Raw genomic sequence first — 16,094 nt, 5'->3', positions numbered from 1 at the left:
TTCTGGATTACCGGCAATTTTCCGGAAAGGTCTGTATGTGTGAACAGGCCCTTTTTTAAAATACCGGTAAATTTGTTTCCGGAAATAGAAGTTGTCACATTAATGGTAATTTGCCGGAATGTTGAGCTTTGTATACGCAGAAGGAACATTGCCGGAAAGAGACTGTGCACGTCTAGAAAGTGCTGACGTGAGACGTCTACTTTAGCCAATCAGAACAGTCAGATGCATTCACGTCCGCATGGTGAATTTAAATGTATTTTATGAAAAATAAAAGCCTTTGAATATTTTTCCAGACACATTTAGCTGCTAAATGTTAGTTAATTATTATGGATAAGATGCTTATGATAAGCCGTTTTACCTTACCTTATTTACCGTTTACCTTTACCTTATGTTGTTTACCTTCAAGCTCTGCTTCCTTCAGTTGCTTGATGCGTCACGTGTGCTCAGGAAGGAGACAGTGAGCGCCAACACACACACATATCATGTACATTTCGACATGTGAAAGTGTTCCTCCATATGTTTTCATCGAAGTTGTTCACAATACTTATCCATCCACAGAGTTTGTAAAGTAGTCAAATGTTTACATGTACAAACACAGCTGTTTAGAGCTCATTTCTGGTTGATGATGTCAGAATTTATTGGAATATTGGAGTATTTTGGAATGAATGTGTGAATGGTCTTTTCCAGAAAAACTCCGTAATGTCCTCGCATGTGTGAACAGCGCTTTTCTGATTTACCGGTAAAGTTGTTGCGGAAATTTTCTGGATATTTACTGGTATCACTGTGTAAAAGGGGTCATCAGCTTTGTGTGAAGCTAAAATAGTTTTAAAACAGAACATCACCTGTCTAAGAAATCCTTCAGTCATGGTGGCATCCTTTCTCCAGCGTGCAAAGGTAACTCCAATATTGATTCAACTTTTTAAAAAGTTTTGATTTAGCATGTTTTTATCGATCACATGCGCGCTCTCTCTCTCGATCTCTCTCATGAACGCGCAATGCACAAACGGCAGAGCTGCGTACAAACGGTTGCGCAGTTCTTCAAATCTGCATTTGCTGACAGACAGTTTGAGCTACTTATGGCAATTATGAGAGATGTCAGCCCAACTCTATTTAATTGGATAACATGCCTTACCCAGTATAAAAAAATACATATAAATACATTTAGATCATTGACTTTAATCAATTCTATTGGAATGTGAAGAGACTTTCAACCAGCACAACAAAAATGTTTCTGAAGGCAATCACCTACTGCACCTTTAATGTAAAACCGAAACGAGCAGTGTGTGAGAAATGCTTTACCAATTTGAATGGGAAATATTTTATTTGCTTGATGCTAAGTGCATTTTATAAAATCACTTATAAATTTATAATAGTAGCAAGTTTCAGTTAAAGCAAAAACTGTGTGACTTATAAAAACTATTACAAAAAAGCATAGTTGTTATTTATTATGCCAATAAGGCTACTTGAATCTTGAGAGAATGTGGTGATGTGTTTATATTATAGAGCAAGCTGTCAGCACTGACTGTTAAAATCATAAAAAAAATGAGAGAGAGAGAGAGAGAGAGAGAGAGAGAGAGAGAGAGAGAGAGAGAGAGAGAACGGGGCTAGTACGCACACACTAAATGAGTTTCTGTGTTGGAGAGTGCATGTGTGTAAACCCATATGTCTCTTATACTCTGGGAATCTTGGGGGAATTTAAATGGTTTTCACATTTTGTGCAGTTAAAAGCAGAATTCTTTTTGTTAAATATTTATTTAGGGTTTTATAGGCCATTCTCCATCTCTGAAGAGAGAACAAAATTGTTTCTCAGCCTTGCTTTAGAAATCACAGCGGTCTAGCACTGAACTCTAATCCACTGGCCTGCATGAGCGAGCGCAGATGTACTAAAACTTTGGTACGCCAAACAGATTTAAGTCATTCGGTCGTTTCTCTTGCTGATTCTCCCAGATTTCTCGGACCCCTCCCAGACGGTGTTCCCTGATTTCCAGACGGAGCTTCATGCAGCCAATCAGGAGCTTGCATATCCTGGAGGTGTGTCTGCAGGTGTGCCCTCTGATCCTGAATCTGAGGGCGGAGCCTCTCCTGACCACGCCCTGCGGTTGTGGATGCAGGAAGTGAAGTCCGAGCACAGCTCCTGCCTGTCAAGCCGAGCAAACTCTGTTCTTTCCCTCACCGATACAGAACAAGAGCGCAAGTCTGAGCCAGAGAACGGTACGGCACTATTTTATTATTGTTATTATGGGGGCAGGAGAAAGCCAACATACTTATGTGTTATCTCACATTTCGTTGAAATGATGCTAAGACTATGCTAATTCATGCTAGAAACATGCTAAATATTGCTGGAAACATTCTAGCAACATGTTAATTAATGCTAGAAACATGCTAATAAGATGTTAATTAATGCTGAAATCATGCTAACAACATGCCAATTCATGCTAGAACCATGCTTTTTTAAGCTGGAATCATGCTAATTAATGCTATAATCATGATATCAACATGCTAATTCATACTATAATCATGCTAACAACATGCTAATTCATGGTAGAAACATTCTAACAATATCCTAATTCATACTAGAAACATGTTAACAACATCCCAGATAGCAAAATACACTCGGGCCAGTTCCGGCTAGATTGTCGCCTGCCGGAGACTTACCCCTCGGCCCAACTTCGGCTGCCGGACTCGGGCCGGATGCCTGTGGACTCACTGCCCGATTCCGGCCCGAATCAAGCGGGCCAGATGCGGCGGCCGTAAGCGAGCCGACGCTGCGCATCCGCGCCGGAATCGGCGCGAGGGTAATGAGCGCTGCGGCCCGGAGCTGGCGCGACTCCGTATTTATACACCTTATAAAACCTTTGGTATTACGTTGGTACTTGATATATGGTATTACAACCATTTGAATTTATATAACAGCAAACACAGGCTATAATGTAAACACAAAGTGTAAGCACTGCGTTTAACCTTTGAATAAAGTGCAAACTGCATACATATTCTGTAACGAAAATAATCAGACAAATGACAAAATAAATAAATGTTAAACGTTTATTGATAGCAAGAAAACAAATAGTACTAAAATTTTATAAATAATTTTGTAGTGCACAAGAATATCAATATAAAAACAACAATAAAACAACACAAAGACACACAGAAAGATTTAAACAAAAAATCTAAAAATTACACACAAACACAGATGTTTTTAAAACAACCCTGTTTTCCCAATAGACTTGAATTAAAAATTTGTAAAAAACAGCTAAATTTTATATAAACCTAAATATAGAAACCAATTTAAGATATAGCAAGAAACATCTTAAAAATACCAATGACAATCCGTAAAATATCCAAGTCAAACTTGTAAAAAGTACTGCAGAATTCTGAAGAAACATCGTGAAACATTTTTTTAATAAAACATTAAAATAATAATAAACAAACAAGTCAAACTTATTTTTAAATAAACTTGGACAAAATCAATTGCACAAACAGCAAGACATGAGTGAGATGATTATACATTTCATATATATACACGTCTTGTGCAATTTTATATTTATAATTTTATTTGTATTACGTTTATTAAAAATGTATCAAGATGTTTCTTCAGAATTTGGCGCACACACATACATACATACATACATACATACATACATACATACCATACATATATACACACACACACACATATATATATATATATATATACATATACATATATATATATATATAAATGCAAATGAAAGAAACAAATTGTTCAAGTATCAGGGAACATCTTAATACACTTAAAATGTTGTTTAAAAAATAAAACAAAATAGTGATGTAGACATTTGACACATTAGCTTTCTCTTCTTTCTTCCTCCATCCCTGTCAGGGGCAAGTTGTAGCTACCTTGTAATGCATTTTTCCACTTCTTTATCAGTGGCGTGGTATGGACATTTGTCCTCACTCCATCTGTGATTAAAAGATAAACAGATAATTAGTAGTGAGCAAGTACTAATGTAAAAAAAAGAAAAAATTAGGAAAAAAGTAGGCTACCTACGAAGCAAAAAAAAAAAAAAAAAAACAATAAAAAAAACAAATAAACTTAAAACACTTTGAAATTAGCAAGAGCTTGAACTTACCAGTTTCTTCATTTGTTCGGGCTGCTCCTTTAGTTGATTTTCAAGCTTTTCCAACTCAAATTGGCCAAAGGAAGGTCAAATGTGTTTACATCTGGAATTTCATCACGTCTGTTTTGGTTTTGTGAGAATCAGGCCCAGCTGCTGCTTTATGACATTGCATGATTTTAAAACTTCAGTCAGTCGTGCTAAAAAAGAAAAATAACAGATTAGTATAAATCAACCTGTAGCTTATTCTCATACAACTTCTGTAAATACAACAGTGGGTTAGACACTGCTGATATTCTCTAGTTGATCTTTACTTTCTAGCTGCATTAAACCTTAACAAATTTAGTGATGTCTTCAATTCTTACAAAGACATCACGAGATGCAATAAGTTCTGTCTTGATCTCAAACTGCACTAGAACAAAGACTGTAAATGTTCATAGGTGTACTGCAGGAGTGTCCAAACTTTTTGGGCCGAGGGCCAGATGCAAAAAAACAAACGTTGTCGCGGGCCAAATTTTACATACATCACACAGACACGTGTGTATATATATATATATATATATATATATATATATATATATATATATATATATATATATATATATATATATATATATACATATATATACATATACATATATACAGTTGAAGTCAGAATTGTTAGCCCCCCTAAATTATTAGCCACCGTTTATTTTTTCCCCAATTTCTGTTTAACGGAGAGTTAAACATTTTTTTCTACACATTTCTAAACATAAGTTTTAGTAACTCATTTCTAATAACTGATTTATTTTATCTTTGCCATGATGACAGTAAATAATATTTGACTAGATATTTTTAAGACACTTCTATACAGCTTAAAGTGACATTTAAAGGCTTAACTAGGTTAATCAAGTTAACTAGTCAAGTTAAGGTAATTAGGCAAGTTATTTTATAACAATGGTTTGTTCTGAAGACTTAAGGGGCTAATAATTTTGACCTTAAAATGGTTCATAAAAAAAATTCAACCGCTTTTTATTCTAGCCGAAATAAAACATAAGTCTTTCTCCAAAAGAAAAAATATTATCAGACATACTGTAAAAATGTTCTTGCTCTGTTAAACATCATTTGGGAAATATTTAAAAAAGAAGAAATAAATCAATGAGGGGCTAATAATTCAGACTTCAACTGTGTGTAGATAGATAGATAGATAGATAGATAGACAGACAGACAGACAGACAGACATACAGACCGACAGACAGACAGACAGACAGATAGATAGATAGATAGATAGATAGATAGATAGATAGATAGATAGATAGATAGATAGATAGATAGATAGATAGATCATAACAAGAACTGCTGCTTAATTGAATGCATGTAATAGCGACACCCGGTGGTTATTTATTGAATTACGTTCATTTTTGTATAGCGGGCCAGATTCTATTGATATTTATAAAAAGCCTCGCGGGCCATAGTTTGGACACGCCTGGTGTACTGGAATGTACAGTATCTGTGCATGTTGATGGTGGTCTTAAGAATTCTGCCATAGTCATTGATGGTGATGGTACTTGTGGTGCTGCATTGATTTCTGAAATCTTCATACCTGCCTTTTATCCAGCCTCTTTGTTCCAAGTAATTTTTCTTCATCATGGTATAGATGTGTCTATACTGTCCCTTAATCAGATACATTTACAAAACAAAACATCACTTTAGTATAGTGCCAGGGCAAAACTCACAGGTTGTAATAGATCAATGACATAATGTTGACAGTATGTGTTTAAAATAATTGCAAACAAACCTGTTCTGTCTTTAGATGTATGACAGTCATCGTCCTCATCTGTCTACCAGTCAGAAATCACAGTTGCGTGTGGATGTTTGAGTCGAGCTTCCTCATATGCATCTATAATAAAACATCACATTGTTGTTAACCTCCCGTAAAGAAAAGTTCAAATCCTGAAATACTATCAAAGTTAATTAATGCATATAATACCTATAGTGTAAGTAATCAGTACACAGAAGGTTGCACAAGATTTATTCGGAGATTCATGCAGAGTGACAGCCTTATGAATCTGAGACATAGATTTGTAAGATGGTCAAGCACATGCATTATTCTGTACCCATGAAGATTAACCTACCATTGTGAAAAATGTTTGATGATGATAGCCAATAACAATAAACCATTTCAGCTGTTTGTGAAGCAATTAGTAATGTAATGTCTGAAAAGCTCAATCTATGTTGAAAATGTATCAGCAGTTTACAGCTTATAATGGACTTTTAGCACACAACTATAACATGCCTATTCACGTTCAAAAGAGTGTGCCATTGACTTCTTTGGTCGTGATGTGCTGCAAAATGATCTCACTAACCTTTGTTAAACAAGAACAATAAGACTTAACCAACAAATATTGTTACCCATTCATTTAAATCAGAATTTATCACTGTCAATAACATAAAAAAAAAACATCAAAATCTGCTTTAAGACGTTCAGTTTTACATTAACTGACCATTACAGCTTGAACAAAAGATATAATTGATTCACATAGGCTAACACATATGAATTAAAGTGCATAGTAATATATTTCTCTTGGATAATTTAAAGAGAATAGTAAACAGTCGAGTTTCGATCATTTTCGTGACTAACTGCATAAACAAGATAAACAATAATATTTTATTAATCCAAAACGATTCGTTTTTATTTACACATAATCACAGAATTAATACTGTTGGAGAAGTATACGCCTGTAAAATGATTTTTTTCAACATCCACGGTACTTAATAATGTTAAATCAGGAAAAAAAACACGTTTTGCCAAGTTAGTTAATGGATTCGTCTACAGAAACTTTCTTTAACGCAAAGTTAGCATACACACAAATTCGTTTCATGTTTCTTTAAAATAATTAAAATAGTTTTGAGTTACTACACACGTTACAATCTAACATTGTGTAAAAGGAAAAGGAACTTTCAGACGTGTTTGTAACTGTTAGCGTTAGCATACATTAGCTCCAGTCGTGTTTCTTAAAGCAAGTTACATTTCGTATCAAACTGTTTTAAATTACTAAACACTGTTACAACCAAACACCGTGGAAATGTTTTAAGCTCTAAATTCGCTAATTATACAGAACACAAGCAGTAAAAAGCTTACCTTTCTGACCGGAATCCAAATGAAATTTTTGAAAAACCAAACTTTTTCTTCTTGTGATCTTCGTGCCATGGTGGTTGACAACCAGCTTTTTGGAGCATTACCGCCACCGTCTGGATTGGAGTTTGGATCAGGAATTTAGTAACGCATGTGTTTATTATGAAACCAACTTCTGCTTTAAAAAAAACAGTCAGCACAGGAGCGTGCTATCTCAAAAATACGCGAATTTTACATAGTTTTTCTCTAGATGACATGTATAATCTATTTATAAATAATATTGTTTTGTTTGCGTCTAAACATTGCGACCATCCACACTAAATATTCTTTTTTTTTTTTTTTTTTTGCTATCGTACCATGAATATTTTCTCAAATTATCATTAAACGTGGAGCTAACAGATTACTAGATAAAATAAGAACTTAATCGGTTGCCATCAGCCGAGTCCTTGCAAGAAGCGGCCAGGATATGGTTGACCGGAATCGGGCCAGTGCTTTACAGCCGCATCACAACCGCATGTGCGCGAGCGAGCTGCGGGCCGCACTCGGCCCGGATAACACTCGCCGATGCCGAGTCGGAGCCGGAGGCGCCGGGGGGCAGCCGAGCTCGGGCCGATTACTGCCTGCTATCTGGGATGCTAATTAATGCTGGAAACATTTGAACAACATGCTAGTGCATGCTAGAAACATGCTAATAACATGCTAATTAATGCAGAAAACATGCAAGAATTATGATCATTCATACTTGAACCATACCAATTTGTATTAGAATCATACTAATTATTGATATAATCATGCTAAGTCATGTTGTAATCATGCTAACAACATTCTAATCCATGCTAGATACATGCCAATTCATACTAGAATCATGCTAGTTACATGCTAATTTATTTTAGAAACATGCAAATTCATGTTGGAATCATGCTAAAAACTTGTTCATGCTAGACACTTGTCAATAACATGCTAATTTGTGCTAGAAACATGCTAACAATGTGCTAATTCATGCTAATAGCATGCTAATTTGTTAGAATTATGCTAATTCTTGCTAGAATCATACTAACAACATGCTAATTCATGCCAGAATTATGCTAGTTTCTGCTATAATTGTGCTAGTATCATGCTATTACCAACCACAGACACAGGAAACTTCAAAGCTTTTTTCTGGTTTGCTTCAGTCTTTAAAGTTGTTACATTGTTGACTTCAGTGATCTTAAACATTTATTTAGTCAACTTGATACTTTTTAAAACTAAATAAGCTACTTTCAACTGGCTTTCTCAACCCACCATAAAGTTTGTTTACGAACTTTAGTTTTCTAGGTGATATTAGTGTATTTTCTGCAATATTAATCACACATTTTTTGTATTATCTTCAATTTACATTTCCAAGTGATTTATATAATGCACTTAGCATCAAGCAAGCAAAACATTTGTGAAACCTGCATTTGGATAAGTGCCGAATATTGGTAAAGCATTTCTCACATGCTGCTTGTTTCAAATATATTTGTTTAGGCATGACATTTATAACCAATGTTGTTTATAGTGAATTCCATTATGATATCTGTTTTAAAGGATTAGTTGTGAAGTAAGTGATACTGAATTGTTTATATTATGTGTACACTGTTGTTTTTTTGGAGGAGTCACTAATAATTTACACGACCTCTAAATGCAGTTATGTTTATCACTTACACACCAGCACTTTTTTTTTCAACCAATAACGCAGTTTTAACATGGTACTGTTCAGCTAGGTGCGACTCATTTGAATCAGAATATGGTGTAATCTATGTTTTTGTAGGTCAACCAGATTGGGGTGGTGATTTGTTCAATATTATTTCATTCTTGTGCATGCGTGCAGGTTACTCTAAAGTGCCCTCATCAGCGTATGACTTTACAATTTTAATGAGAGTTGCCGCAGAGGGAGCTACACACACAGTTAAACAGACTTCCCAGTCTTGCTGCACACACATACACACACTCCACTTTCCTTACGCTATTCAGTGATGCAATATTTATGCGGTGCACTAATAACTGCTTCGGTGTGTAAACCACACTCCATTATCTCACACTCGTGCTCACACACACGCGCGCACACACACACACACACACACACACGCACACACACACACACACACACATATTAAGGTTATGTTATTGTTAAACACACTTACATAAGGTTGTATTTGATTGACCCCTGTGGGAGCAAAGCAGACCATCTTCATGGTGGTGATTTGGTGCTTCTGGCCGTGTAGTGCTTTCATCTCTCCAAACAAAAGGGTTTGCGCTCCAGATCGAGAGTTTTCTCCACACTTCTTCCTCTACAAACATCCTCGCACATCTGTGCTGGTGCTTGTACTGTTTTTGTCTTCAACCGTAGTACTTGACTCGGATCTGCTATCTGCTTTTTTACTTTGCATCTCCCTTCCACACACATAATGTATGCGCTTTCTTATCATAGACGCTTTGATAAGGAAGTGCCTGCTGAGAATATAAATTCATACGGTATGTGTGACAGTACGATAACACTAGAACAGTGTTATATCAATTAGCTAAGTGCTAAATAATCATCATATCATTGAGTTTGAAATCAAAGAGTTTGATGTAGCCTACTGTGCCGATACACTTCCGTTGCTCTTGTTTTTTCATCCCAACTGGAGCTGGTTTTTAATGTGGTTTATATTGATTATTACAATATTAATCATATTGAACTTTTAGCATTAGCATGATTAGAACAGTTATGTTGTGTAAACATTTCAAGCAAGTTTAAAGGGTGATGAAAATCAGCTGTTTGGACAGAACTGACTATAGTGTGTCCACAGTCGTATTGGAATAACAGAAACACAATAACTCTCTTTTTTAATTTCCTGACTTTAAAATAGGATCCAAATCCCTCCCATTTTGAGGCCCACCGGTAATGTAGGAGTGTGGTTTCCACCGAGATATGCCCACCGAATTGATTGACAGCCGCATATTAACATGTCTCTGTATTGATGCGTATAATTGTATCAACAAGACAGGAAAGCAACTAGGATTAAAAGATCTGTTCAGCTCTCTGTGATCATCAATCATCAGCATCAAATGATCAAGAATGAGTTTTACAAGTTTAAAGCGTTTTTAAAAAGGTGCATGTTTGTAATAAATTACAGCGATTTTATTGTCTTTATCAGCCACATGTCAGTACAATTATAAAAGAGGATGCTTCAATCCCGGTTTATGGATGTTATTTCAGGTTTATTTTGTACATTAAAATAACGAATATCCATACAGCAGTGGATATTAAAGTGTCACATTTGCATGCAAAAACAGGGCGAAGTTAAACTAAGCCATGTGTGTTTGTGTCCACTGTGTGTGTGAACGTGAACTTTGTAGCTTGAAGGCTTGAATTAACTCCATACATCAAATTTTAATCATTGGGAAAGCTGTTATTGATGTATTTCTCACAAATGTTACATCAAATGCTGCTTCCTTTGTGTCTGTCACTGTGCTGTTTATCTGACATAGCCGAAGTGGAGATTAAGGCACACTCTGACAGGTGTGTGGGAATGGTGGAGGGGGAAAACTAGCATTAAAGGCACAGGCAACAAAAACAGCTAAAGGATTGTTCAGAGCAGACAATTCAAATATTGTAAAAGGTGTAATATAATCTTATGGGTGTTTTGAGCTGAAACTTCACAGACACATTCTGGAGACACAAAATTTTTTAATCTTGAAAAAGGAGTAAAATAGATGCCTTTTGAAGCATTCAGCTCCAAGAAACAAGCACATTTGTAGCTTTAACATTAGTTGTATTTAGCTTGTACAGTGAAAATGATGCAATGTTGTTTTACATTTGATCATTTACTTGCTTTAACTGAATGCAGTTAGACTTCCCAGAAAAACCATAAAGCACTATTTATTTAATTTGTTTTATCTCTGTTTCTCTCCATGCTTGTAATTTGTTTATTATATTTTATGCAGATGCACTCCAGAATATAATCACCCCAGTCATTTTAAAATAATGAATTCTTTTTAAATAGAGCAATTCTAGTTAGGGCTGGGCATTGCAACTATTCTGGAAATTCGATTAGATTCTGTCATGGTTTTGATTCTGTTTGATTTTTATAATTCAATATTGCGACGCAGTGGCGCAGTAGGTAGTGCTGTTGCCTCACAGCAAGAAGGTCGCTGGTTCGAGTCTCTGCTGGGTCAGTTGGCATTTCTGTGTGGAGTTTGCATGTTCTCCCTGAGTTCATGTGGGTTTCCTCCGGGTGCTCCAGTTTCCCCCACAGTTCAAAGACATGCAGTACAGGTGAATTAGGTAGGCTAATATTATCCGTAGTGTATGAATGTGAATGAGTGTGTGTGGATGTTCCCCAGAGATGGTTTGCTGCTGGAAGGGTATCCGCTGCGTATAAACGTGCTGGATAAGTTGGCGGTTCATTCCGTTGTGGCGACCCCAGATTAATAAAGGGACTAAGCCGAAAAGAAAAATGAATTAATGATTCAATCTTGGTTAGCTAACAGTATATCATTCAAATTGTATTTGAGGGCTTGAAGGATTTTTTATATTTTTATTCAGCCCTCAATCAAGTCTTTTGGTAAAATTATTTTCATATTCCAGTACTGAATCACATAAATCTAAATGCAATGCAATTGTTGTTTTCTATATCATAGAGCTTACTTAGTTACTCTTGTCATTCCAATATATAATTTGTTAAAAAAAAATTGTAAACATAATTGGAAAATAATAATTGGAACAAAATAATACTTGGAATATACTTGGAGTACTTGGAATATTAGCACAATAATAATTGAAAAAATAGAAAGTATCCTATCAGAAGTTTATGTTTAGTTTTAAAATGTATGTACATTTTATTAATATATAAACACACTGCAATATGAAATAGTATGAGCAAGACACCACTGAAAATCAGTGTGGGATCATTATAATATTTTTATGAGAGTTTTTTTGTGCCTTTTTTAACTACAATGTAAGCAGCAAAGTTCTGCATGTAGAAGTGAGGGATATGACCTGTATCTTATAAATATTTACATAAGACAATATTTTTTGTCTGACTATAAAAAAGTTCCTACAAAAACTTATAATGAATGCAAAAATACTAATGCTACATAGAGAAAAGATCCTCTGTTATTAAAAGAAAAGTGAGCAAAAGCCAGAAGTTACAAATGGTAATTAGAGATAGCCAAAAGTAAACTGTCAGACAAAAAAGTACATTCATAATTACAAGGTTAATCATACTGAAAGTTTAGCATTAGCATGATTAGCAAAGTTACAGTATGTTGTGTAAACATTTCAAAAAAATTAAGGGGGCACCTATGATGAAAATCATCTTTTATAAGCTGTTTGCACAGAACTGTGTGTAGGCATAGTGTTTCCACAGTCATATTGGAGTGACAGAAACACAATAAGTCTCTTTTTTTTTAATTTTCTGACATTAGAATAGGATCCAAATCCCTTCCATTTTGAGTTGGTTGTTGCTAGTTCGAATATGGTTGCGGCTGGATGTAACCGGAAATTATTTATAAAATTTCCCGATAATAGTATTTTATAATTGTTTTCTAATAAATTACCCTATTAATTGTATTTTTAACATCTACTCCCTAACCCTAAACCCAACCATCACAATACTGTAAAAATATTAATTTTTGTTATACACTGTCATAAAAAATGCTGCTATATTGATGTGCATATTGCACTTCCAGCTGGCCGCATATCCTATCTGGACTTTATCCACAACATGACGTAGAAGTGTGGTTTCCCAGAAAGTAAAAATGGACGTAAAGATAGCCAAAAGTAAGCTGTCAGAAAAAAAATCTTATTCAAATGGGTGTGTTTTGGAGAACTGTCAGAACTATGTATGTCTTCTGGATTGAGTTTTCTCCCATGTCTTACTGCGCTTGAGCAGTTTAAAATTGCCATGAAATGGAAATTGTGATCATCTTTTTCTCTGTTGTGACGGGTATGCTGAGTGAAATAAGTTCTCGAATGAGAAAAATATGTAGGCCAGAATTAGATTTTCTCCATTGAGAATCGGCTGCATCATCGGATTGTCACCGTTTGCTAATTGCTACCATCTCATGTGAGTTACAGTTTGCTGGAAGGGATGGATTAGTGTCCCAGCCCATCTGCATACCTGTATATTGTTTCTTGAACCTGTCACTATGTAATGCAGGCAAGTGCTGTTGAAGGATAAGGGCAAACGGCAACACTGGAGTTTGTAGGTTGCTTAGTTCATATGCAAATACATTAGCCATTTGTAACTGATTTGCAATTGCTAAATTCAATGCAGCGAGGAAGGAAACCATGACTGATGTTATAAAAGCACAAAACTGCTCCATGATATGGCCCCTGAAAAAAGTACTGTCAAATCAAATTATAAGAACCATCACTAAACTTATTTTTTATTTTTTCTTCTCGCATTGGCCTCAAATAATCTTTTCAGTGAATCATGTTTGGCTTTCATCTGAGTGGGCAGCGAACACGCTCTCCTGCGCTCGCACAGAAAGATGGATGTGGTATGGATGCCATCTTTGTGTCCAGAGAGATCTAATTAATTTCTCCTGATCCAATAGATGCAAATTAAAATTAATTACAAAGGCTGGACAGACGCATTAAGGCCAGGCCGCATTGTGTGCATGCCTTTGTGTGTGCAATCAGGTAGGAGAGAGGAGCTTATACTTCATCTGAATATCTTGAAATTCTCGGTCGATTCTGGGGGTTTTTAATATCAAGCTTCTCTATTGGCACTGTCAGTGAAATGCACTGTAACCATTCATAGCAAGAGCTCATGAAGCCAATTACACAGTTTCTCATGAGGTGTAGACAACCATGTGGAAGACGCATAAAAAGGTTTTACATAAAAAAAAAATAATGAAGGCAAAAACATGAACCCATGCATTTTTCATAGTTTTCTTCCTTGCCTGATTTTACTACCAGAACTGTCACATTTTTTTTCCAAACCGTTCCTGAGAGGAACACCACGGTAAGACATGCTAATAAACTATCATTTAGATTTAGCACAACGCCAGATGGCATTTCTCTGCATTCCATGCCATCCATTAGCATGTTACTTTGCCGTATAGATTCGAAATGACTTTTTAAGAGCAACTGTCACCTGTGTTGTCAGACTCTTGAGATTGTCAGCCATCGTAGGTGCTAAAAGAGTCTTTCCCTGTCGGGAGCCTTAAGGTCCCTTGTCTCAGAGCAGACTCCCGTCCTCACAGTTCAGCGAATGTCACTGCTCCAAAGCCGATAAATGCCGCAGTTTGTTCATCTTCAAATGACGGCGGAGAGCAGATTACACAGCCGCAGTAAATTCATTATCATGCTAAAGGTTTTTAATTTACAGAGTGTTGAATAGGTAAAATGAGATTATAATGAAAGTCAAAGGTGACGGAATTGAGACAGACACACAGCGCTGAAGGCAGGATGTACGATTATCAGACAATAATACAATTAATTCGATGAATGTCTGGAGAAAAATATACATCTGCAATACAAATTGAGCATGAGGGAACAGGATTCCATCACATTCCTGTGTGTGTGTGTTTTTGTGAGAGATAGATTAGCTCATGTAACAGTCAGTTCTCAGGACGGCAATGTGTAAATGCATTGGGCTTTTAAGTCTCAAAGCAGGCACTCTAGTGTCCGGTCAACATTGTCATTCTACGACATTTGTCTATGTGTGTGTCTTATTTGCTGTCAAAGCACTGACCCTTTAAGCACTCACAGGTAGCCTGTTTTTGTGTGTGCTACAGTGCAGATCAAAAACAAGAACAATCTACAGTTTTCAAGGTCACTTCTTAGTCCTGTTTGAAGTTATCCTAACATGAGGAAAAGGGTGAATTTTAAGGAATATGGCACCTGCTTGTGTAGTTATCTAAAAAAAACCTGTCAAACAGCAGCCTAACATTTCATTTTCAAAAGGGATTCAAACCCTCTGACAACAGGTTGTCCACGCTATCAAGGTGGTCATTCCAAATTGGATTTTTAAAGAATATTTTTAAGAACAATCTTACAAGTCGAGTCCCAAAAGGTCAAAAATGATCAAAAAAAATAAAAAATTAAATGCGCTAAAGGACAGGATAGGTGCAAATTCACAAGTGATGAAAGCAATTTTAATTTATTTGGGTCAGATGAGATACATTGGGCCCTATTATAGACCCGGCGCAATGTGGCGCAAGGCGAGACACAATTGTTGTTTGCTATTTTCAGCTTGGCGTAAGAATCATTTTGTCGTTTTGCGCCATGCTGTTTAAATAGCAAATGCATATGTGCTCATATGTGCACCCATAGGCATTCTGGTCTTAAAAAGAAGGCGTGTTGAGGCGCATCGCTGGTAAGTTGCTATTTTAAGAAACTATAATCGATTTTTCAATAGACCAGAACAAAGCCGATCTATTGTCCAGCGCAGAGCGCGTTAGTTGTGCGCCTCACTATTCATTGCTTAATACACACAAGATGTAGAGTAATACGCAAATATCTTTACATATAAAAAAAAATTAAAATATTTGGGAGATATATATGGGAGACCAGAGATGTAAGTGAGAGATTAGTGATGTCTGTGGGAAACTGATGTTCTGTGAGAGACAAGTGATGTCTTAAAAGAGACTAATGATGTCCTGTAAGAGACAAATGATGTCCTTTAAGAGACCAGTGATGTCCTGCAAGAGACCATTGATGTCAACACAGGCTCATTGTGGATACATACCCCTGTCTACATTTCTGAAGAGCACACATTTTTATGTGACCAGAGGTACGTTTGGCTGCATTTCATCTTTGTAATGAACGCTACAGGGCGATATGACGTCTAGGGTTTCTGTTGACCATTTTCTATGTTTATTGGTGGTTTTTATTTATTTTTAATGTATGTGAGTTAGGGCTGTAACGATAC

At 36.0% G+C, this 16,094-nt stretch overlaps 2 protein-coding genes across 7 annotated transcripts in view; one reads left to right on the top strand and one right to left on the bottom strand.

Moving 5' to 3' along the window:
- tenm1 (teneurin transmembrane protein 1) overlaps positions 1–16,094 on the top strand; it is a 542,101-nt gene that overhangs the window by 316,281 nt on the left and 209,726 nt on the right. For 5 of the 6 annotated variants that reach the window (XM_068221426.2, XM_073952089.1, XM_009301392.5 and 2 more), the window contains one exon: positions 1,948–2,211. The exons of the other annotated variant lie outside the window; for it this stretch is intronic. In XM_068221426.2, coding sequence (XP_068077527.1) covers positions 1,948–2,211 — 264 coding nt within the window. The remainder of the gene's footprint in view (positions 1–1,947; positions 2,212–16,094) is intronic. 6 annotated transcript variants of the gene reach the window in all.
- Positions 1–16,094, bottom strand: part of LOC141385799 (uncharacterized) — a 460,928-nt gene that overhangs the window by 242,841 nt on the left and 201,993 nt on the right. The window lies entirely within an intron of this gene.

Source organism: Danio rerio, chromosome 5 (genome assembly GCF_049306965.1).
Source record: "Danio rerio strain Tuebingen ecotype United States chromosome 5, GRCz12tu, whole genome shotgun sequence".
Taxonomy (NCBI): domain Eukaryota; kingdom Metazoa; phylum Chordata; class Actinopteri; order Cypriniformes; family Danionidae; genus Danio; species Danio rerio.
The sequence above is the reverse complement of the archived record's forward strand: the minus strand, read 5'-3'. Positions and strand labels throughout refer to the sequence as shown.